Here is a 22,848-nt window from a genome sequence, read left to right on the forward strand (position 1 = left end):
CACTCCTTTAGGACAACAGGAATTACTTGCCTTTGTTACTGCTCTAGCCAGCCCCCATTCACTTGTGTCCTATGTCACCCTCCCCCTCAAAAAAAAAGTTGAGTTTTTAAGTGACAGGGGAAAAGCCTTAAAGTTGAGTTAAACATCTTCTACTAAATAAATTAAGATTTAAAAAACAACAACAACAACAACAACATCTTGGCCTTGAAGTTATGACTTGAGTTGTTTCTAGAGTTAGTAGCAAACTTTTTAAACCTGAAGGTTTATAGAGCTCTTGGCTCATATTGTTCTGGCGCAGGTCTAAGCTGGTCTGACTTGGTTTGGCTGGTATCCAAAACAAACAAAATGTCGTTTTTCAGAACAGTACCTTGTGTCTGCAAAATGGAAGCTTTACAATATTTAGAATTAAATAGGGTGACCAGATCTGACATGGTGAAAAAGAGGACACGTCCCGCGGGGGGGGGTGAACCTGTGTGTGCTTTTAGGTCCTTTACACCTTTATTTGCTACACAAAACATGGACATTTCTTTTTTAATTCATCCAAGAACTTACATTCACGTTTCGGCATAGCTGCTCGAGATGAGGGTGGGTACATGACCTTTGCCTGACGTAAACAAGGACTACTGACGTGCAGACTGACCAATTAAATGTTTACAGAGAAGGTTATCGACCAATAACGGTAGCTCTACAGTCAGACCGTCCAATCAGAAGAGTTTAGGCTACTTCACCACGCCCCCTTCTCACTCAAGCGAACCAATCGGAGTAGGGGAGGGCGGGACTAGTTTGTGAACGAAACTTCTCGAAATTCTATGTAAGCTCTAGAAAAACAAAACCCCGGACGTTTGTGAAATTCCGCCCGGACATTTTTTTAAGTCAAAAAAGTGGACATGTCCGGGTAAAAGAGGACGTCTGGTCACCCTAGAATTAAAGCTACTCAAGCTGTTAAAGTTGAGTGTAACAATAGTTTCCATGTAGATACCAGTTTCTCATAATTTGTTCACTATTACATTTGAACACAACCAAAAATGGTAAAAGAGTGCACTTTGGTTCTATTTGTTTTATTTTAATTTCTTATGTATAAGAGTTTGAAAGGCATGTGTAGTTAGTTATACCATACAGGGAGGTTACTGTGGAAACTGAGGAAGTGGACGCCCCCGAGTGCCATTCCACAGTGTCGACTCCAGCAGTGTTTGGGTGTCTGGAGAGTAGTGGAGACGAGAGAGTGGACAATAACGGACTCATGATAGAGCGCCAACGTGGAAACCCAAGACTTTATCACCAGTCACAATGACACTCCGCATCAGAGCCGGTTTCTACCGTCAAGAGGTTAATAAAACCGTGTGGGATGTTCCGGAGAGATACAGAGATTTGATTCAAATCGGAACCGGAGCTTACGGAACCGTCTGGTGAGTGAATAACCAATAAACTAGGTGCACGTTCAAGAGGTTTTTAGAGCAACAGACGGCTGCTCTTTTTTTCCTCAAAATGGGTTCATACTGAAGCTGAAATACCAATTCGAAAATACAATTTCAGACTTTTTTGTACGTTTGAACACTCTTGGACAACTGTTTCTCTTTATATTGTGAGTTTAAGGTGTTCAGAAGAAAATGAAACATGCGGTATTTTACAGGACATATTTTATATTTTTTATTTTCTCCAATACGTCTTAAGCACAGGACTCCAGTCTTGTATTCACAGTGTAATTAAGTAGAAACTCGCACTGCGGGAAAGCTGCCTGTTTGGATGGTGTTTAAATATGTTTTCAAGTCTCTTTTGGGATTTAAACTGGTTTCATTTCAGTTCCAATTCAGTTTAAATTTCACTACATAGCCCAGTAAACATTTAGCCGTTGATTCAACGTTGAAATAACGTAATGACTGCCGTCTAATTAACGTTCCTTTAAGGTTGAAAAAGAAAGTTGAAAAGACGTCCAAACACAGACATTGAAAAGACGACTGTTAGTTTATTTTGGACGTCCATTGACGTTATTAATTGGTCCCGAAATAAATTACTTGTATAAAACGCATTTTGGACGTCCACTGACGTTATCGATTGGTCACCACTTAACTAACTTATTAAGATGGACTTCGGACGTCCATTGACGTTTAAAATATGTCCTTGACGGACAGACTACTTTTAGACGTATTTTGAACGTTCCTTGTTTACTGGGAGATACCACCGTGGCGAGTAACAAAGAGCCCCTTCGATGCCATTGTTTGTGTTTAAAAGGCAGAAACCTTGGAATTAAATAAACACCAGCTCAGTTCATAATCTGAGCTATAGTTTCTGTGTACAGCAATTCTGGGTTTAGATTTGTAATTGTTTTTTTGCTGGGGTTGATGTCTGCTTTTGTAAGTGGTCACTCTGACTTTGTGAATAAAGTCGTTAATCTCCGTTTATAGGGTCTTACAGGCCACTGAGCATCTGAATGGATGTTTGGGGAGGGGATCCACTCTCGAGGGGCCTTTTTTTTCCAAGATGGAGAGACTGTTGGTAGTCAAGAGTATGGGACATTAATGAGCGTGACACACACACACACAACTCTGAAATATAATTTAAATGTTAGGTTCAGGTTCCAGCTCAGGGCCTTCAAAATCTTCCCATGTAACTCTCAAGACTTAACTAACAACTTCACTAGGTTCCATCAACGTCATGTTGTTGAGTAGAAGATTCATAAAAGAACCATGTAAATTATTTTATAGAAATATCCCTTTCAATGGAGTCTCTAGTGTCTGAGGACACTATCTTTTAATTTACATCATACCATTGATTTTTGGTTCTCCTTATAACAGTTCTGCCATTGACCGGAAGACAGGTGTGCGTGTGGCCATCAAGAAACTCCATCGTCCGTTCCAGTCCCGACTCTTTGCCAAGCGAGCGTACAGAGAGCTGAGACTGCTCAAACACATGAGGCATGAGAATGTAAGCTTATAGCTTTCAGTGTTTACTCAGCTCTATGAGAAATGAATGACATCCATCAATGGCCCTTTTTCTAAACTCTTATCGGCTGAAACAGGTGATTGGGCTGCTCGACGTCTTTACCTCTGAAATATCCCTGGATAGGTTCCTGGATTTGTGAGTTGTGTTTATACATTTTCTTTAACCACTAATGTAGCTACATTACGGCTGAACATTAACTACTTGCTAATCTAGTAACAATTTTGTCTGGCAGTTACTTGGTGATGCCATTCATGGGTACGGACCTTGGAAAGTTGATGAAGATGGAAAGATTGTCTGAAGACAGGGTGCAATTTCTGGTGTATCAAATGCTAAGGGGGCTTAAGGTGGGAGACACGTAACAAACATACACAGTTCAGATTTAGGAATTTGGCATTTCCCTCTTTCATATTTTCCCTGTGATTTCTGACTTGTTGATTCTTTTCTCCACAGTATATTCATTCTGCTGGGATCATTCACAGAGTAGGTGACCTCTGACATGTTAATTATATGCGATGGGGGCTGGGCAGTTGGATGGCCACTCTATTCAACACCCACACCCATTCATCCTCTCTCCACAGCTCTTCTTTAGTTAAAAAAAATACTTTATATTTCTTTGAACAAAAATAGCAATTTATTGCATCAAAAATCCCTTTTACACTATATTATTTGTCTGGATGCATTTTTTACTGTGTGGAAATGAGCATGAGTAAATGTGTATGTGTTAATGCATGACATTCCTTTGGTTATCGTTTATCAGGATCTAAAACCAGGAAACTTGGCTGTCAATCAGAACTGTGAGCTTAAGGTATTAATTTCTTATACAGTAAGGTACCCCAGTATAACCATATTCTTAAAGATGTGTTTATGAAGATATTTACATTTGCTTAATGATCCTATCCCTAAACCCCTTTATGTTGTAGACCGTATGTATTTATTCTCTCTGGTGCGCCATGTTATTAGATATTAGAAATTGAAGCTGCTGTTGTACTGTGTACAGATTCTGGACTTTGGGCTGGCCAGGCAGGCGGACTCAGAGATGACGGGTTATGTGGTGACTCGATGGTACAGAGCACCTGAGGTCATTCTGAATTGGATGCGCTATTCACAAACAGGTCACACGCACACACACACACACACAAAGATCTTATAGCTCTGACGACTGGTAAAAAACACTCCAGCATTTATATCTGTGTCATCTCTATCTACAGTATTTGTAGCACGATTCATTAATGAATTACCACAAACCAGCTTTTTCTACCAAGCAAAACCTTTGTTTGTTAAACATTAGTCTTACTTTATTTCAGCATTTAACTACTCTTTTCTACACTTTTTCTTAGAAAATATCTAACTTTTCTTTATTTTTACAGTTGACATCTGGTCTGTTGGTTGCATCATGGCAGAAATGCTTCTTGGGAGGCCACTTTTTAAAGGAAATGATCGTATCCTTAGCACACATTGATACACCAACCCAGTTTTCTGCAACAATATAAAGTATGCATGACATGATTTCTGGCGGCACGGTGGTGCAGTAGGTAGTGTCGCAGTCACACAGCTCCAGGGACCTGGAGGTTGTGGGTTCGATTTCCACTCCGGGTGACTGTCTGTGAGGAGTTGGTGTGTTCTCCCAGTGTCCGCATAGGTTTCCTCCCACAGTCCAAAATCACACGTTGGTAGGTGGACTGGAGACTCCAAAGTGTCCGTAGGTGTGAGTGAATGTATGTGCCTGCGTTGCCCTTTGAAGGACTGGCGCCCCCTCCAGGGTGTATTCCCGCCTTGCGCCCAATGATTCCAGGTAGGCTCTGGACCCCCGCGACCCTGAATAGGATAAGCGGTTACAGATAATGAATGAATGACATGATTTACTACTGCAGTGCATGAATGAAGTGAAATGTTAACTTCATGCTCCAAGATTATTGCTTATATGTTTAGTGCATTCTGTGGTGTGCATGTTATTATGTTTTTTGGTTTAATTCAGTCTTTGACTCAGAGCTCTAGATCTGGACCAGCTGAGAGAAATCATGAAAATCACAGGGACACCATCGCAAGATTTCATCATAAAGCTACAGAGTCAGGATGTGAGTCGGGTGAAAACACATGCAGCATAAATACACAGAGTTTTACTCTATCAGGTATACGTAGCATGTAGGAGTAGAGGTGTATAGATGTAGGTTAATATCAGTAAATGTAGCCCATCTACTGATGTGCACAATGATTCAGAAAGTGACCACAAAAGGACTAGTGCAGAGGTTTAGTTGTTTTCACACAGCTTGTAAAATTCCCATAGGAAATTATGAAAGGCTGTGCTCTGTAGCCGCTCCACATGAGCCAAAGTTCACCAAGGATATAATCTCATAGGCTTTGGCATGGTGAGCAGCGGAACCTTTAAATTCTGTTAGAGTGGCAGAACTCGTCATCCAACATCAGTACCTGACTAATCATCACTAATGCTTAGAGCTATAATATTGTCACAAAATCTACCAACATCTTGTCTAAAGCCTTGCCATAAGAGCAGAAGGGAAACATTGGATGAGCATGTGTCTGACAACTTTTGGCCAGGAAGTGTATAGGAAGTTTGACAGGAGAGGGGCACTTAGGTGACAATCAGGTCTTTAAGTCAGTGTGGATATCCTCTGCACAGCACTGACAGGGCAGTGTTATACGTGTGCTTTGTGGGCATATTGAAGTCTTTTTTTTCTTAAAATAAATGGGGTGTTCTCCCCGTGTCGGCGTGGGTTTCCTCCGGGTGCTCCCGATTCCTCCCACAGTCCAACAACACACATTGGTAGGTGGATTGGCGACTCAAAAGTGTCTGTAGGTGAGAGTGTGTGAGTGAATGTGTGTGTTGCCCTGTGAAGGACTGGCGCCCCCTCCAGGGTGTATTCCCGCAACAACAGAATACCTACTTTTAGTAATTAAATGGCCATAAAGTGAAAGAACAAGATAGTACATACTAAAATTGTTCCCTTGTCACTATCTCAGGCCAAGAATTACATCCGGAGTTTGCCTAAAGTCCAAAAGAAAGACTTGCACACTATTTTCTTTAAATCCAGCTCAGAAGGTAAGCAGAACCTATGGACCAATCAATAATGAATTTGATCTATTACTATAAAACTGGTGTTCATCAATTAATATCTGCCTATATTTATTTGTTTACCTCTCTGTCTATCAGTGGTGAGGGCGATGGAGCGGATGCTGGTGTTGGATCCTGATAAACGTGTTAGTGCGGCTGTGGCTCTGGAGCTCCCGATGTTCTCTGAGTTCAGAGAGCCTGAAGAAGAGACAGAGGCACTCCCATATGACCATTCAGTAGACAACACTGACCTGCCCCTGGAGCAGTGGAAACGTGAGTGTGGGGAAAGGGAAGTTAACAATAAAAGGAATCAGAACAAGGGGATGGAATAATGAATGGAAAAAGTGGTGGAGGTGGAAAAATATGTGAAAATGTAGATTGGGGCGAGGATAAAGAATAAAAGTCCAGATTGTAGCAGAATTGACCTGTTAACATTTTCTCCTCTTTTCTGTGTCTCCCTCTACAGGTCACACTTTTACAGAGATTCTCTCCTTTCAGCCGCCACTGCTAGAGTTCAGAGACTCCAAAGAGACTTCACTCTGAGCCAATACAGAGAAGGAGGTGTCTGTATTACTACAAATCACATTCACAGAAATCCAAATAGGGGAAAAGTAAAGGTTCATGTGTCACTAAACCATACCAGAATCACTCAGAAAATATTTGGTTTTCTGTATGTTGTTGTACTCCTTGAAGCTTGTACACATTTATTAAACCATTTGGAAGCACACAAAGCAGTTTCTGAATGAAATGTACAGAATCATTATGTAGGCTCATATTTAATATTAATAAATATTTTTTAAACACTGCTGCTGTTTATTAATTAGCTGCTGTTTGCTCAGGTCGGGATAATGCTAAGGGGATCTATGGGTTACTCAGGGAACCTGTAAATAATTTCATATTACTTTACTCTGCTGTTAATATAATCTGATCCCAAAGTTTTGTATTCTGTTTTTAACCTAATATAAAAGGAATTAGTGAAGCTAATATTAACCTAAAAAATCTATGACTATAGCAAAATTTTTGTGAATGTCTCAAAAACATTTGCATTAATTTAGAAATAATAAAAATAAACGTATCTTTAATTGAATTATCAGATGCTCAGGAATTTAAATGTTAATTTATTCCTTAACGTCTTTATATACATGCGTTACTGTGCCTATGGAATTTCACCACGGTATATTTAGATGATATAAAGTTTTAAACACGACACTGTTATTGAAAAAGTAGTATGTATACGTTTGTTCTCTTTTTGGTTATATGTTGTACAAATAAACTCTTTAATTTATTTGTGATTGTCTTTTATATTCTTAAACACATGCCTGTTTTTTTTTCAATCTTAGATTAATAGACACCACTAGGGGGTGCTATGGCCTGCAAGTAATTTAAACGGACATGGAAAGGAAAGTTAAAACTTGGATTAAACTGAAAGAACGCTTTGCCCAGTTTATGTTTAATACTTTATACGGATAGTAATTTATAAATAACTTATAATAAGGATCAGAGATAAACTGGAGTGTAAACTCGTATAATTTTAAAACGAATATTTTCGTTTGCGTCTCTGTTTATAGTGTTTTTCACTGTTTTTCAAAGACTTTAATAACAAAATACAAAAATAAAGGCAGGTCTAAAATGGCGGATGTATACGGCTCTCGTTCTTTACCGTAATCCTCGATTAAAATTTGCCTCATTCCTCTCCGGTTTCACCCGGAGGAAACCCACGCAGACACGGGGAGAACACACCAACTCCTCACAGACGTTCACCGAGAGCGGGAATCAAACCCACAACCTCCAGGCCCCTGGAGCTGTGCGACTTCGACGCTACCTGCTGCACTATCAAGAAACTACATTTCCCAGAGTCCCCAAGTTGGATGACGTACGCGCTTTACGTCGACCTGCGCGTGGAGGGACTGCGCAGTTGTGGTGCCCTTAAAGGACACATTCCGCTGTTAAACAGTAACTGGACACTTGATGCGCGGACTATCCCCTGAATTGAGCTCGCGTCCGCGTTTTACATCCTTCACAGTGACCAGAGCAGCTCAGGTAGGAGGCTTTTATCTCTCAGTCGTGTCTTAGGTAAACACGAAAACAAATACTCGACAACAGAATAGTTTTAACGGGCACACTGCAGTTATGGTAGCCTACATATACCTCACGTTGGGCTGAATAATGTAGTTTACCGTTGGGTTTATCAGCCATTTGCTGCTGTATTAGTTGACAGATTGTTTATTTTCCAGTTCCACAGACTGGAGAGTGTAGTTTATATCCACAGAGAAGTTGGGCATGTGGTGACTAGCTTCATATCACGTAGGGTTGATGTACAATGAGCTGTCATTTCCTCCGTATGTGTGTGTGCGTGTTCAGAGAAGGAACAGGGGGAGAGATTTAAAATGAAATAACTGTAACTCCCCGTTCCAAAGGTGGAGATTCGTCACTGAACACCCTCATTATTCTCTTTATTGTCTTTGCCAGACTGCCTGTATACACACTGTTCATTCTGAAAGGTCATTACCCCAAGTCTCCAAGACAGCAGTAAAGGCTAAAGCAGTTTGTCTTCATATATTTGGAGGACTTATTACTTCACTCACAATTGGGTTTCAGTGCCTTAGTCTCCATGAAACCACCAGGGATCATAAAACATCTTAAAACACTGGGATTAAACAGTGATGTAACTTAGTGATTGGCAGCGGGAGACTGATAAGAACCTCATTATTATTTTAGTTTGTCATTCAAAAAGTCACTGTCCATGGAAATGACTCATGGCACATGTTCCTTCAGCAGCAATCTTGTTTTTTAAATGAGTTTGGAAGAGGCACCGCATTTTTTAATTACATTTCCCCTCTGGTCATCTACTAAATTCCTAATATTAAATTTATAGATGTTCTTTAGGAAAACAATACGCTAACGGCTTAAAACCTGTGCCTTAAAGACCGTCTCCACCCCTCTCTATTATGATGTCAGAAATCCTGTCTGTCTGAATTCACACATTTGAGACTTTTCAGTTCAAAGCAGAAAATCATTTATTATTATTTTATTTTATTGTATTATATTATATTATTGTAATGCCATATAGATCAATAATATTCTCAACCGTATAATTTTGTTACTACTACATTGTAACCACCCCCCCCCCCCCTTTTTTTTCTTGTGTGTGTTAATAATAATTTTTAATTATCATTAACATGGTAATTATTAACATGCCTTTTTAAAGTTTCTGTATATAGTCTGTGCGTTTGTACTCTTTAAAGTTCGGAGTAAGTCATCAGAGCTTGTAGAGTTTAATGCCGTGCAGAGTTGTGGACAACATCCTTTGCTCATCACCCTTTTCTCTTTGAACAGGAAGACAGATAACCGGGCACGTGCTTTGCATCCTTGTGGTCACTGGTCATGCAAAGCTCTTGTCTGTTGTTATGGAACATGCAAGCGTAAAGGATGAGCCCTCTGCTACCTTAGTGTACCGGGTCGAGAGACATGTGTTTGATGAGGAATACATCACCTCCCAGGTTTTGCATCAGAAGGAAAGGGCACCCAAGACTGTTGGGCAGAGGGTAGCTGAGAAGTGCCGGTGAGGTCTTATGTTGAATTCTGATCATTAACACTAATGTAAGCAAAGCCATTTGAAACTAGGTTTTATACAGTTTTCATTATGTACTTACTTTGACTTACTTTAGTTATCTACATAGTTGTCATTCTTTAGTACATTTATCAGAGTGAGACACAATAGCCTTACACTCACTTTCTCCTCAGCTGTTCATCTGAAAAAGCCAAGTCAGTTGTCTTTAGCCTCCTGCCCATTCTATCATGGCTACCATCTTATCCAGTCAAGGAATACCTGTTTGGGGACATAGTCTCTGGTCTCAGCACAGGAGTCATGCAGCTGCCGCAAGGTCAGTTCGGATTTGACTGAATCTAATATTGTTCAAAACAAGATATCGATCTGTGAGATGCACATTGAAGTTATACACTTTACATTTACTGAGTGCTTCGCACTGTCTTTCCCTCTCACCCATTCTCACCAGGTCTTGCTTATGCAATGCTAGCAGCAGTCCCTCCAGTCTATGGCTTGTATTCATCATTCTATCCTGTTCTACTCTACACTGTGTTTGGTACCTCCAGACATATATCGATAGGTGAGCCTCAGACTATGACATTTTCTAAACGTTAGGTGCTGTCCTTAAAACCAGGCTTCTGAAATGCCACTACTTGTAAGTGTGGTGGAAATACATGTGTCTATAGACTGTCTACGTACATGTAAATCTGACAAGCTATCATTGCCCTTCTATAAAAATCAGTCAGAACTTTGATGTGACTTGAAGTCTGTGAGTGTAGAGTGATTTATGAATTTTTCTATGCAGCATTAAATTAGCATTGATTTGTTAATTAGATTAATTTGTCTCTTAATTTTGGCTGTTTAATAAAATATGTTTAAAGATGCTGCAGCATGTAGTGGGTCTTACTGTATGTGCCTTACAGTCCTTGAGTCAAAATTAGTGGACCAGCAAATAATCAAAAATAAATAAATAAATATAATCAAATAACGGTGGTGCAGTAGGTTTGTTGCGGGTTCGATTCCTGCTCCGGGTGACTGTCTGTGAGGAGTGTGGTCTGTTCTCCCCGTGTCAGTGTGGGTTTCCTCCAGGTGACTGTCTATGGGGAGTGTGGTGTGTTCTCCCTGTGTCTGTGTGAGTTTCCTCCGGGTGACTGTCTGTGAGGAGCATGGTGTGTTCTCTCTGTGTCTGCGTGGGTTTCCTCCCACAGTCCAAAAACACTCGTTGGTAGGTGGATTGGCGACTCAAAAAAAGTATCCGTAGGTGTGAGTGAATGTGTATGTGTTGCCCTGAGAAGGACTGGCGCCCCCTCCAGGGTGTGTTCATGCCTTGCGCTCAATGATTCCAGGTAGGCTCTGGCCCCACTGCGACCCTGAACTGGATAAGGGTTACAGATAATGAATGAATGAATGAATGCATGAATGTTCAAATCATTGCTATTGTTAGACCAAAATGTGAATATAGTACATATGTTATTCACTGTTCTAGTAAAGATTAATACTTGATGAAAGTAAACTAATAGTAAGCATCGCACGGATATTTAATTAGTTTTTAGTTTTGCCTCTAAATGTATAATTAATATGTAAAATAGAGAAAACAAAAACGGTGGTCTGTCTGAGAGGCCTACTTTGGAATATAGTGGTTGGCATTTAATTGTTATTTTATTAAACGTGTTGTCACACTAACATTAAAAAGTCGGCATAATGTCACAAATTTGTCGTATTAAAACAGAGAAGAATGTTATATGTTTGCTGTTTTTCGTTTTGAATTCAATAGGAATATCTCATGTTCCAAGCAAATCAGGAGCAGAACTTGACAAAGAGTTGTTCATCATATTTATCTACAAGGAACTCACATGCAGTGAATTGTGCTGTGCTAAAGATGACCATGGAGCAGAGGTTAAAGGGCTTTCTCTCTCAGCCACTACAATGAAAACTAATCAGCAGGAAAACAAACACAGACTCCCCTAGTTTGGATTCCTGTGGATTCCGGCTAGGCTAGAATGTCAGTTTTCCACAGTCTTTGCCAAAGGCAGTAGTAACAAAAGTGTGTGATAACTCAGAGGTGAAACACCTCCGTCCTTAAGATGTTCTTGCAGCTGTCAATGCCGTGTATGCGTAGCTCAATGTTAGTTCAGTGTTATATCATATTCAGTTGAAGAACTGGTTCATGAACCTTTCCATTCTTTTTTTTTTTTTTGTGAGTTTCTGTAGTCATTTTTGGATGTTTGGACACATAGGCTGTATAAATGAAGAGAAACAATTGATGTCTGCTTTGAAAAAACTGAAGAAAACCAATGGCGCTGCTTCGTAATGAGAAAATAAAAAAAACAGATTTGTTTTATTGAGTCAGTATCTTGATTACTGGCTCTGTGGCTGGTAGGGTGACTGTGTGCTTGTTCAAACGTTGAGCAAGAGTATTGCACCAAGGTCTGCTGTGCTCTGTTTAATGAACACTCGGTCTCTATACACACCATGCTGACATCAGAAAGGATCTTCCCCACAGGGAGGGCCCTTATCTTGATGGAGAGCAAAAAAATGTTGTTTATGAAAAGTCATCATTATACAAGTGTGGCACGTACTAAACAAAACCGGAAGGACACCAAACTGCTGCCTTTAAGCTTAAGCTTTGTACGTAGTCATTATTGGTTTAGCCATCTGTCACAATGACTCATCAAATTTTGTATACCATAGACACACCTTTGGTGCAGCGAATGTGTGCCTGGGTCTTGGGGCCAACACTCCATGTGGATTGAGTGATGAATCATTTGGATAATAGTTTCTAAGTTGAAGCCATAATTAGTATAATATGATAATGTAATCTTTTGTGTGTGTACTTTTGTTGCTAAGTCTCTCAGAACATACGCACACACACACACACACACACACACACACACACACACACACACACACACGGTTCAACTGCAGGTTTGTGAGTGCTGAACAAAACAGGAAACAGATGAAAATATATGGGAAGTCAAATAGTTTCAGCCATGACCTGTCTCTCACTACTCCCCTGAACTCCTACGTCCTGCTGAATGGCATAGTATGCAGATATTATGTAGATTGGATGTACAAATCTTTCTTACATTGAGGGAGTTAATATGCAAAACTGGTCCCAGTTAATGCCACAGAGGACTTTCTGTGTGCATTTGGTGATATCATCATTTAACATTTGTTTAACTGTACTGTGAGGTAAAATCATCGTCATCCTCTCAAGCTAATCAGTTTTACAAACTTTGCCCTTGCAAAACACCTTGCGACTACAACATGCTTATTATAATCTTATACAGTATAATGCTACTACTGTTATACAGGTACCTTTGCAGTGATCAGTCTGATGATTGGAGGGGTCGCTGTGAGAGAAGTCCCTGACTCTATGTTTCTTCTAAACGGAACCAATGTGACTGCTGGAGTGGATATTGATGCCAGGGATGCCAGAAGAGTGCAGGTTGCTGTAGCCCTTACCACTCTAGTGGGGCTTATTCAGGTACAGCAGCACCGAGAGCAATTGGAAGCTTTAAAATCATGGACTGATCAGTCATTACAGCAATATCTATCAACAAACAACAGACCAGTCCATTGATTTAATTAAATAGTATCAAAAATTCAATAATTAAGGTTGCTTACTTATACTCAACTGTATGGATATGTTCTTCCATTTGTGAACTTCAATAAACTGGATGTGATGTTCCATCATCTCTAAACACATGTGGATTTTGTCATACCTCTCTGCAGCTGCTCCTTGGTGTCCTGCGGTTTGGCTTTGTGGCCATTTACCTGACAGAACCGCTAGTCAGAGGCTTCACCACAGCGGCCTCAGTGCACGTGTTTGTCTCGCAGCTCAAATATCTTTTTGGGGTTAAAACCAAGCGCTTCAGTGGGCCCCTGTCTGTGCTGTATGTGAGTGACCTCCTCAAGTGACATATGCTCTTTCATTGTGCTTTGAAATATAATCATTCTGTATTCTATAAGAAAAACAAACTACCTCCTGATGCGTCATGTGACCGTTTTACTGTGAATACAACATTCTTTCCATTTTTTAGAACTATTAAAATTTTGTCAACACATAGTCACAAGGGAAAGTGAATACCAATGTAACAGCAGTCTTTCACACAGATCTTCTGTATTTGTTTTTCTTACAGTATACATAGATATTTCTGGTTCATTTTTACATTCTCAATACGTTTCAATAACGTTTTCTCACTGTCAATTGTCTCATTGACTGTTCTGCGTCTTCTTTTTTGTGCAGAGTCTCATTGCAGTATTTAAGGATATCACCAGCACTAACATCAGCACTCTCATTGTGGGGCTATTGTGCATTGTGTTCCTCTACGGTGTGAAAGATATCAATGAGCGTTTCAAAAAGAAACTGCCCATTCCCATTCCTGGAGAAATCATAGTGGTAATACCATGCTTCATTTTTCAGTCAGACATTGGTCAAATGATGTTACATTGTTTTTTTTTTACTCATAAACAGAAACATTCCTAAATGTTTCTTGCCATTGACAGTTCTAGGTAAAAAGAAAAAAGTACAGAATCATCAGTGACATTGAGTGACCTTGTAAAATGTATATGACACACTGTAGACCCTTGTATTCTTCATAAAATATCCCTGATGTTTTAGGTGATTGTTTCAACTGGTGTCTCATATGGGATGTCGCTGTTTGAGAACTACCAAGTTGACGTTGTGGGGCATATTCCTACTGGGTAAAGCCAAGGAATCCATCAATTTACTCTTTACCTTTTAAATAAATGAATTAATCTTTTAATAAGTAACTGTATGTTTATTTTCTCTTTCCTCAAGACTGCTACCACCCACTGTTCCCGATTTAAGCATCTTTCCTAACCTCATCGCAGACGCCGTTGCTATTGCTGTTGTAGGCTTCTCAATGGGAATCTCCTTAGCCAAAATATTTGCCCTCAAGTATGGTTACAGTGTGGATGGAAATCAGGTAATACGTCATTGAAAATCTGTAATGCATGTACAGGAAATATCATCTGGTTTGGGGAAGTGATGGGTAATGTTTATAGCCTGGGTGTGATATTTCTTATTCCTGGAATCCTAGGCATTATGCAATGGCATACATGTTTTTACGGTCTTGATTTTAGGCCAGGGTAATCTGATAATGTTCTGATTTGCATTGGCAGGAGCTGATAGCGATGGGCTTGTGTAACTTCGTCAGTTCCTTTTTCCAAACCTTTGTCATCACCTGCTCAATGTCTCGTAGCTTGGTGCAAGAAAGTACAGGGGGAAAGACTCAGGTAAACAAATATTTTTTTGTATATATGTATTTTGAATGCAGTGATATAAATGTATGGGCGGCACGGTGGTGCAGCAGGTAGTGTCACAGTCACACAGCTCCAGGGACCTGGAGGTTGTGGGTTCGATTCCTGCTCCGGGTGACTGTCTGTGAGGAGTGTGGTGTGTTCTCCCTGTGTCTGCGTGGGTTTCCTCCGGGTGACTGTCTGTGAGGAGTGTGGTGTGTTCTCCCTGTGTCTGCGTGGGTTTCCTCCGGGTGACTTTCTGTGAGGAGTGTGGTGTGTTCTCCCTGTGTCTGCGTGGGTTTCCTCCGGGTGACTGTCTGTGAGGAGTGTGGTGTGTTCTCTCTGTGTCTGCGTGGGTTTCCTCCGGGTGACTCTCTGTGAGGAGTCTGGTGTGTTCTCCCTGTGTCTGTGTGGGTTTCCTCTGGGTGCTCCGGTTTCCTCCCACAGTTCAAAAGCACACGTTGGTAGGTGGATTTCCGACTCAAAAGTGTCCGTAGGTGTGAGTGAATGTGTGAGTGTGTGTGTGTTGCCTGTGAAGGACTGGCGCCCCCTCCAGGGTGTATTCCCGCCTTGCGCCCAATGATTCCAAGTAGGCTCTGGACCCACCGCGACCCTGAACTGGATAAGGGGTTATAGATAATGAATGAATGTTTGTCTTTGGACAGAGACAATATTTATCTTTTATTATCATTTCTCATATTATTCAAAATGGCCATTAGGTAAAAGTTGTACATTTTCAGATATTCCTCATTCAAATAAACATAATCCACTATCTTCAAGAATTGGAAAATAAAGTGATGTCCAGGAACAGAAATGACAGTAAATACAAGAACTCTCAGCTAGATCTAACCACCAAAACTGTCACCACTAGAAAACCACATGGTAATATAGAGAGTATGGTCAAAAAAGGACATTGGTTTGGTGAGAAGTATAAAATGCTGACAGTTTCTGAAGGAATTATGCTGGACATATTTTGCCTCTCAGAGAGAGGCCTGCCTTATTCACTGATGTGTCAGTTTGCATCGATTATTTTAAGGGCATTTACAGACAGACAGAGAGATAATGTATCATTTAGATACCTTTGTATCCCATATACAACATTGTTTAAGGTGGTGTGCACTGGAGTCTTGATCTTGTGACAGTGGCCTAATTGCTATAGCAAAGCCATAAAGTTGAGATAAGGAATCTTGGCTCCTGTTGTATACAGTGATAAACTCAGTCTGTGTATACATGTCTGTCTGTGTGATTGTAGATCGCTGGTTTGCTGGCCTCCTTACTCGTTCTGCTGGTGATAGTGGCCATTGGGTTTGTATTTCAGCCCCTGCCACAGGTAGGTAAATATTTCCTACTCATACAGTTCACAGAATAAATTATTCATATGTAGATCAGTATGATTTCTGATCCTGGATTAGCCCTTCCCTACTTTTAGACTCTTTATAACCATGCTGTGGATACAGTTGTATCAGGAGCTCTCTAGGCAACACTTGGCATTTCACACTGTGACCTTACACTCTTAAAAATAAAGGTGCTACAAAGGTTCTTTAAGCGATGCTGTAGAAGAACCACGTTTGGTTCCACAAAGAACCATTTTTGTTTAAGAAATACATGTGTGAAGAACCCTTTAAAGGTTTAAACATTCATCATTCTGTCTGCAGGTTCTTTACCAATTTAAACATATTAGCAAAAATGGTTATAGAAAACAGTGGTATAAGTGGTTTTTCTATGGCATCTCTTGAAGAACCTTTTGTAGCACCTTTATTTTTAAGAGTGTAGACTCATAGGAAGCTGCCAGAGTTTCCCAATCAGTTGACAATGCTTTTCTAACCTCATGAGCTCCTATGAAAGAACGTCTTTGTGGGTTAGGCATAAGCATATTTCAGTTAGGATATAAAGTGCGTCAAGAGAATGTAAACAATTGAATGAGCATTAAAATAAACATTGACGCATTTACACAAATGGGAGAGGCATAAAGCTTCTTATGGTTCTTGAGAATTCTTAACAATGTAAGAGACTGAATGATAAGTCTTTGGATAACCATGGAGTATTTCTCAACGTCTCTTTTGCCAGACTGTGTTGGCTGCTGTCATTATGGTCAACCTACTCGGCATGTTCAAACAAGTGAGAGATATCCCTGCTTTGTGGAGAACCAGCAAAATTGAATTGGTGAGTTTTTGAGGTGCTGATGAAAAGACTTTGCTTAATCATCAAAGTCACTGCATCTGTAGTTATTCATAGATGATTCTAAATTATTTTTCAATTTTCACCTTTTAAGGTAGCACACGTTTTTTTTGTACATTGTACAAAATATGGCAAGTTACTGATTATATCTAACACTGTTGGGTAATGTCATTGTTTTAATGCTGAGTAGTGTTTTTTTTTTTTTTGGACAGAACATTAATTGGGACACTAATTGGGTAATTCTTGTGTTTTATCTCCAAAGGCAATTTGGGTTGTGTCCTTTGTGGCATCGGTTCTGCTGGGGCTGGATTATGGCCTGCTAGTGGCGATTGGATTTGCAATACTTACTGTCATCTACAGAACACAAAGGTAAGAAGAATAGCTCTGAGGGGAGGTTATTATTGGAGTAAACAGTGGTAAGAGCATTTAGTAATAGTGCCCGAGGGATCACCTTCTATTCTGTCTGTTATCCCTTTAACAACAATGTATTTACATGCTTTTTAACCACCATGCTTAAAGATAATAAGTAATAAGACGCCTACAGCAGGTAAAGCTGACTTTACATAATCTGTTTTCATACTAAAATGCTTAATTACATTTGTCTCTTAATAATTCATGGAAAAATAACTGTCCTGTTTGTGAAATGTGTAACATTTAACTTTGGGCTCTTTCATTTTATGTTATGGTTGTTACCTTATATTGGTTTGCATGCATCAGACTAATATTTTCCTAAAAGACGATCCTGTTTTCTAGCCCCAGAAGTATTATTCTTGGACAGATCCCAGATACTGGACTCTACTGTGACATTGATGAATATGAAGAGGTAATAAACAAGCCCTGGTTTGTGACTAAAACTTTTTATTTTAGCTTAAAGCTATAACCTGCAATGCAGCACTCATTCAATTTTTAGACAGATTCTGGCTTGATTTGCTTTTAGAAAATTGTTATTGTTATTTCAATCTTTAATCAATCGTCCAGTTGCTTTTCAAATAACATAAAATTAACTAAAGTGCAACAATAAAAGTAATTGAATAGTTGATATTTAGGGCAATGGCTACAACACCGTGGTACAAGTGTAGTACTAACTCTCAAATATTTTACTTTATTTATTCTAAATACTTTGTTGTAGTTTACTTTCACCATTTTGTCTGTCTGTTTTTTTCTTGTTGCTCATCTGTTTCAGGCCACTGAATGTTCAGGGATTAAGATATTTCACTGCAATTCTTCAATCTACTTTGCTAACTGTGATTTGTATGTGACCAATTTAAAAGAGAGGGTAAGTTGAAAGTAATCATCCGTATATAAAAATTTGGGCTACAACAAAGGCACCAAAAACTGCCAAAATTATTGTAGCTATTTGTCACAAACTGTTTGACCTCTTTAGAGGTCAAATTTGTTTGTCCTTACACTCACTGCTCCGACTTCTTTATTTACAGACAGGCATTGATCCAACACAGCTGCTGGCTGTGAGAAAATCACAGCAGAAACAGGCAAAAAAGAATGGAGAGAGGAAAGACTCAAATCACAGCACAGTGCAGAAGAGGAATGCGGTTGCCAAACTGGTATGAATTTAGTTTTCTTGTATATAATGTCACTCCTGAACACAAGGAGGCTGAGTTTTGGGGGTCTCACATGTAACAGATTCATGGGTGTACAAGTGTCAACACTAAACTGTACTGGATAGTTTCCAAGTACGTGAAAAATATCTGTCTTATAAGTCACATGCTTTCAAGTGTCCTTGTATGGCACAGGCTGCGATGTAGAGCTCAGAGCTGACTGATGATTCAGTGACTTCAAATGAAACCAATGAGTTTAGTTGCTTACATATTTTCTTTCTTTTTTTTTTTTTTAGGATATAGAGCTTGGTGTGGCTCATGAAGTGTTGGACGAGGCTCAGAAGCAGGTGGAAGTGGTCTCTAATGGCCAAGTCTCCAAGGCTCAGGCTGAGTCTGACTCTGAAGAGGCTCACTTTCTTCAGCCACTCTGCCAAGTCCATTCCATCATATTGGATTTCACACCAGTGAACTTCATGGACTCTGTAGGAGCCAAGGCTATTAAAGCAGTAAGGGAAAATCACATCCAGTTTAAACACAGATACATGTAGAAGCCTTTAAGCAATACTTGGCCAAAAAATGGCAGTTACCTGCATGTATCACGTCATAATTCTAACGTTCTGAGAACCAAAAAACACAATCCATAACCAATTAATTATATTTTTTAATTGAGAAAACTCTCATTAATGTTGAAAGTTATAAAAACAGGTTTATACGGAGAATATTTCTGTATATAATCCTCTATTTTGAGGTTAATATTCTTGAAGAGTCTATTTTTGCTTTCATTCCCTCCTTTTCTCACTTGCTCTTCTCTAGAAGTTTCTCGCTTTTCACTATGGATGGGGTGGGGATCTAGACAGTCATTGGCTGCTGACGTTAAGCCCCGCCCACCCAGCCCTGATTGGAAAATTACTCTAAGCTGCTATGAGGAACTGTGCATTACTAAAAGACGTAGTCGTTAAAAATAGTTAATATGGCTTACTTGTGTTTGCCGGTCGGTCATTTTCCAATCAGGGTAAGACTGGCGCGCTCTCGCTGACTTAGAGGGCAGTGCAGAATCGGCTGGGTGGGCGGGGCTTAACTTCAGCAGCCAATGACTGTCTAGATCCCGACCCTGTCAAAAGCGAGAATCTTCTGGAATCTAAAAAAGGCGGAATGTAAGCGAAAACGCATTCTTCAAGAATATTAAACTCCAAATAACTATTATATACAGAAACATTTGGTTTACCAACCTGTTTTTATAACTCTCAATATTAATGAGTGTTCGGTTTTTTGGTTCTCAGAATTTTAAAATCTATTTTGACACCATATGGGTGCTTCTTCCATTGGTTGTTGTTGTTATTAGTAGTAGGATGACCAGTGTTAGCAGATCAACAAAAACACACCCTCTTCGTCAGCAAGACTAGGTGCTAGGGCAGTCAAAACTAGCTGAAGCTCAGTGAATCATTTTAAGAGTTTGATTTTAGGATTGTGATATCATATGAAATATTCCATCATCAGATCTACATGACATGATGAAATTGCTACAGATGTACCTTACCACTTAATTTAGCCTATTGGCTGTTGGTTACTAATGCAATAAACAGTTGTCTGTAATGTATTATAATATGTATAATAAATTATTAGTCAGATCTAGGCACGGTGGTGCAGCAGGTAGTGTCGCAGTCACACAGCTCCAGGGACCTGGAGGTTGTGGGTTCGATTCCCGCTCCTGGTGACTGTCTGTAAGGAGTGGGTGTGTTCTCCCAGTGTCTTCGTGGGTTTCCTCCAGGTGCTCCGGTTTCCTCCTACAGTCCAAAAACACACGTTGGTAGGTGGATTGGCGACTCAAAAGTGTCCGTAGGTGTGAGTGAATGTGTGAGTGTGTGTGTTGCCCTGTGAAGAACTGGGGCCCCCTCCAGGGTGTATTCCCACCTTGCGCCCAATGATTCCAGGTAGGCTCTAGACTCACCGTGACCCTGAACTGGATAAGCGCTTACAGATAATGGATGGATGGATAGTCAGATCTATATTTAATATTCTTGTTTTATTACAGGTTATGAAGGAGTATGCTACCATAGATGTGAGTGTTGTCCTTGCTGGTTGCAACAGTGAGTGTTAATCTTTTTTTGGAATTATAAATATATATACACAAAGAGCACTGGAACTCCTCAGTGACAGAGTATATTTTGTCTTGGACAGGAACCCTGCTGTCTGACCTCAGGAGAATGCAATTCTTCAGTGGGCCTGTGACACCTGACATCATCTTTCCCACCATTCATGATGCTGTACTGCACTGCCAGCACAGGAGGCCCAACCTCCCTAGTCCTGCCGTCCAATGAGCACACAGCAAACCACAAGACTGACAGTGAGGCTTTGTGCCTGAAATAAGTGGTGGGAACAATATCTGGTCTTAACTTTATTTGCAAATACTGCTCTTTCAATATATTTCAAAGACATAAAAAAGAAACTTGATATTTACATGAAGACAAAGTAAATGTATTTTATTTAAAAAATAAGTGTCAGTTTTAAAAATGAATCAGGGTTATGTGGATTATCTCATGTGTTTTCTAAAAAAATATTAAACTGACAGCTGCAGTTCCATAATTAGGTGTGTCGTATATTGTCAGCATAATTTAATCATTCAGCAAATTACAGACTGATACAGACAAGAACTCTGTCAGCTTCTTGAGCTACGCTTTATGGCCACAATATGTGTGTGCCTGACCACATCACCTGTGGGATCATTTTCAACATCTAATTAGTGGCTGAGTGGTTGTTGCTCTTAGATACTTCTGTTTCACTGAGCTCCTCAGTGTGGCAACTTCTGCTGCTTGTGTGTGTCTCTGGAATTTGCATAGCTATGCATTTTATTTTTTTGTCTGTTGCCTTAAAGGTACACTAGGTAATACTTTACCCTAAAATTACAGGTTCATAAATCTTCATTGACCTGTAATATGGAGAACAGAGCCTCTTTCATTTCTACTCCAGAAACTACACTATGTAACAAATGGAGGAGAGGAGGAAACCAAATTTGCCCTTCCCCCTTGATTTCAGGACAGTGCTGTAAAAATGAATTAAACTCTGCAACTGTAGGGGAGGGGTGGCCCAGGAGCAAAAACACACAATCGTACCTAGTGTTACTTTGAAATGTTTTGGATACCAAGCCACCTGTTTGAAAGACATCACAGGAGACATAATAAAACAAGTTCTGGTTTGTATGTTTCAGGTACGCTGCCATGGCCAGTGACCGGACAGACGTCTGCGCAAGCAGGGACATTAAATCATATTTATTGGTTTCTGTAGCTTCCTCAAGTTTTTTGTACTGAGCACAATTCTGCCAAATGCTGTATTTTGGCGTGACATACCATAGATATGCTTGACTTTTCTTAAGTGCATTTAATTGGATTAGTGTTTCTGTGAGGACCATGAATCAGACGATACTGGATAGAATTCTGATAAAACTGTTTTTAAATTTTAAAACTGAATTTTTTATTGTTTGTTAAACTAATGTTATCTGATTTTTTTTTTTTTGCTTTTTTAAATTATCAGTCCCTTGATTCTTCTCCAGTGCATTTTTTCCATTCAGGTCAAGCTTTTATGACATTGAAGACTGTTACTCTAGTGATCATGAGTTCTTTCTCATTACCTATGATCATTTAACTTCATGTACATTGCATTCAGATGTATCAGCTTCTACTAAAGCATCCTACAGCTAACAGTTTGAACTGTTGTAGTTGACCAAAATCAGGTTTTTCAACATGTTCTGATCATTAGGTCTCACTATTCAAAAGGCACTTCTCCTGTACCGACAGCTTCTGTGGATAATGCAGATTTTATTTTTTAACTACTTCTAAAATGCTGGAACAAAGTTGCTGTAAGTGTGTGGAAGTCAATGCAATTTTGTATGGTGCTCATAGAAGTGTTACTTTAGCAAATTATATAATGTTTTAAGACTGTCTTGAACTAATGCAGTTCACAAAGATGTCAGACTACCAAAATTTTTAATGAGAACTCAGTATTACCAGGAGGATGCCCAGTTTGGCCTATTCCACGTGATGACAAACAGGCAAGGCTACCATGCTTTTATCCAGAGGAACATGAGGATACTCAGTTATTGTTCCTACGTGATTATTGTTTGGCTTTCACTGACTACTAGAGAATTTTATCCAGAAAGATTCATGCAAATATCTATTTAATAAAGACCAAAGCCCTTAAATTGGTGGCAGTTATTTTGTGAATTTTAGAGGTATTTTGTATAATAAAACTAAACATATTAAAGCTTTGTCATCGGTTTGCTTTGTTTTTAAAGTATG

At 39.6% G+C, this 22,848-nt stretch overlaps 2 protein-coding genes across 4 annotated transcripts; both read left to right on the forward strand.

Annotated features, from left to right (window-relative positions):
* Positions 1 to 837: 837 nt before the first annotated feature.
* On the forward strand, positions 838 to 7,231 carry mapk12b (mitogen-activated protein kinase 12b). 2 transcript variants are annotated; one of them, XM_066667065.1, is made up of 12 exons: positions 838 to 1,406; positions 2,793 to 2,922; positions 3,017 to 3,075; positions 3,173 to 3,284; positions 3,391 to 3,420; positions 3,698 to 3,745; positions 3,938 to 4,052; positions 4,308 to 4,379; positions 4,936 to 5,015; positions 5,920 to 5,998; positions 6,110 to 6,283; positions 6,477 to 7,229. In XM_066667065.1, the coding sequence occupies exons 1-12, from the start codon at positions 1,288 to 1,290 to the stop codon at positions 6,551 to 6,553; spliced, it is 1,095 nt and encodes a 364-aa protein (XP_066523162.1). In that variant the 5' UTR covers positions 838 to 1,287; the 3' UTR covers positions 6,554 to 7,229. The 2 variants fall into 2 exon arrangements, with proteins under 2 accessions (XP_066523162.1, XP_066523163.1); XM_066667066.1 differs by lacking the exon at positions 838 to 1,406 and adding an exon at positions 1,572 to 1,582 and having other exon boundaries at positions 6,477 to 7,231.
* A 733-nt stretch (positions 7,232 to 7,964) lies between these two features.
* Positions 7,965 to 22,840, forward strand: slc26a5 (solute carrier family 26 member 5). Of its 2 annotated transcripts, XM_066666956.1 has the most exons (20): positions 7,965 to 8,050; positions 9,347 to 9,572; positions 9,755 to 9,894; positions 10,027 to 10,137; positions 12,872 to 13,044; positions 13,293 to 13,457; positions 13,807 to 13,959; positions 14,182 to 14,264; positions 14,362 to 14,509; positions 14,706 to 14,819; positions 16,075 to 16,152; positions 16,890 to 16,985; positions 17,263 to 17,369; positions 17,754 to 17,823; positions 18,184 to 18,276; positions 18,437 to 18,562; positions 18,853 to 19,062; positions 20,589 to 20,643; positions 20,735 to 20,926; positions 21,762 to 22,840. In XM_066666956.1, exons 2-19 carry the CDS (start codon positions 9,418 to 9,420, stop codon positions 20,872 to 20,874), a joined length of 2,217 nt encoding a protein of 738 aa, XP_066523053.1. In that variant the 5' UTR covers positions 7,965 to 8,050; positions 9,347 to 9,417; the 3' UTR covers positions 20,875 to 20,926; positions 21,762 to 22,840. The 2 variants fall into 2 exon arrangements, with proteins under 2 accessions (XP_066523053.1, XP_066523054.1); XM_066666957.1 differs by lacking the exon at positions 7,965 to 8,050 and having other exon boundaries at positions 9,543 to 9,610; positions 21,762 to 22,838.
* Positions 22,841 to 22,848: the final 8 nt, after the last annotated feature.

The sequence above is a fragment of the Hoplias malabaricus genome, chromosome 4 (genome assembly GCF_029633855.1).
Source record: "Hoplias malabaricus isolate fHopMal1 chromosome 4, fHopMal1.hap1, whole genome shotgun sequence".
Classification (NCBI taxonomy): domain Eukaryota; kingdom Metazoa; phylum Chordata; class Actinopteri; order Characiformes; family Erythrinidae; genus Hoplias; species Hoplias malabaricus.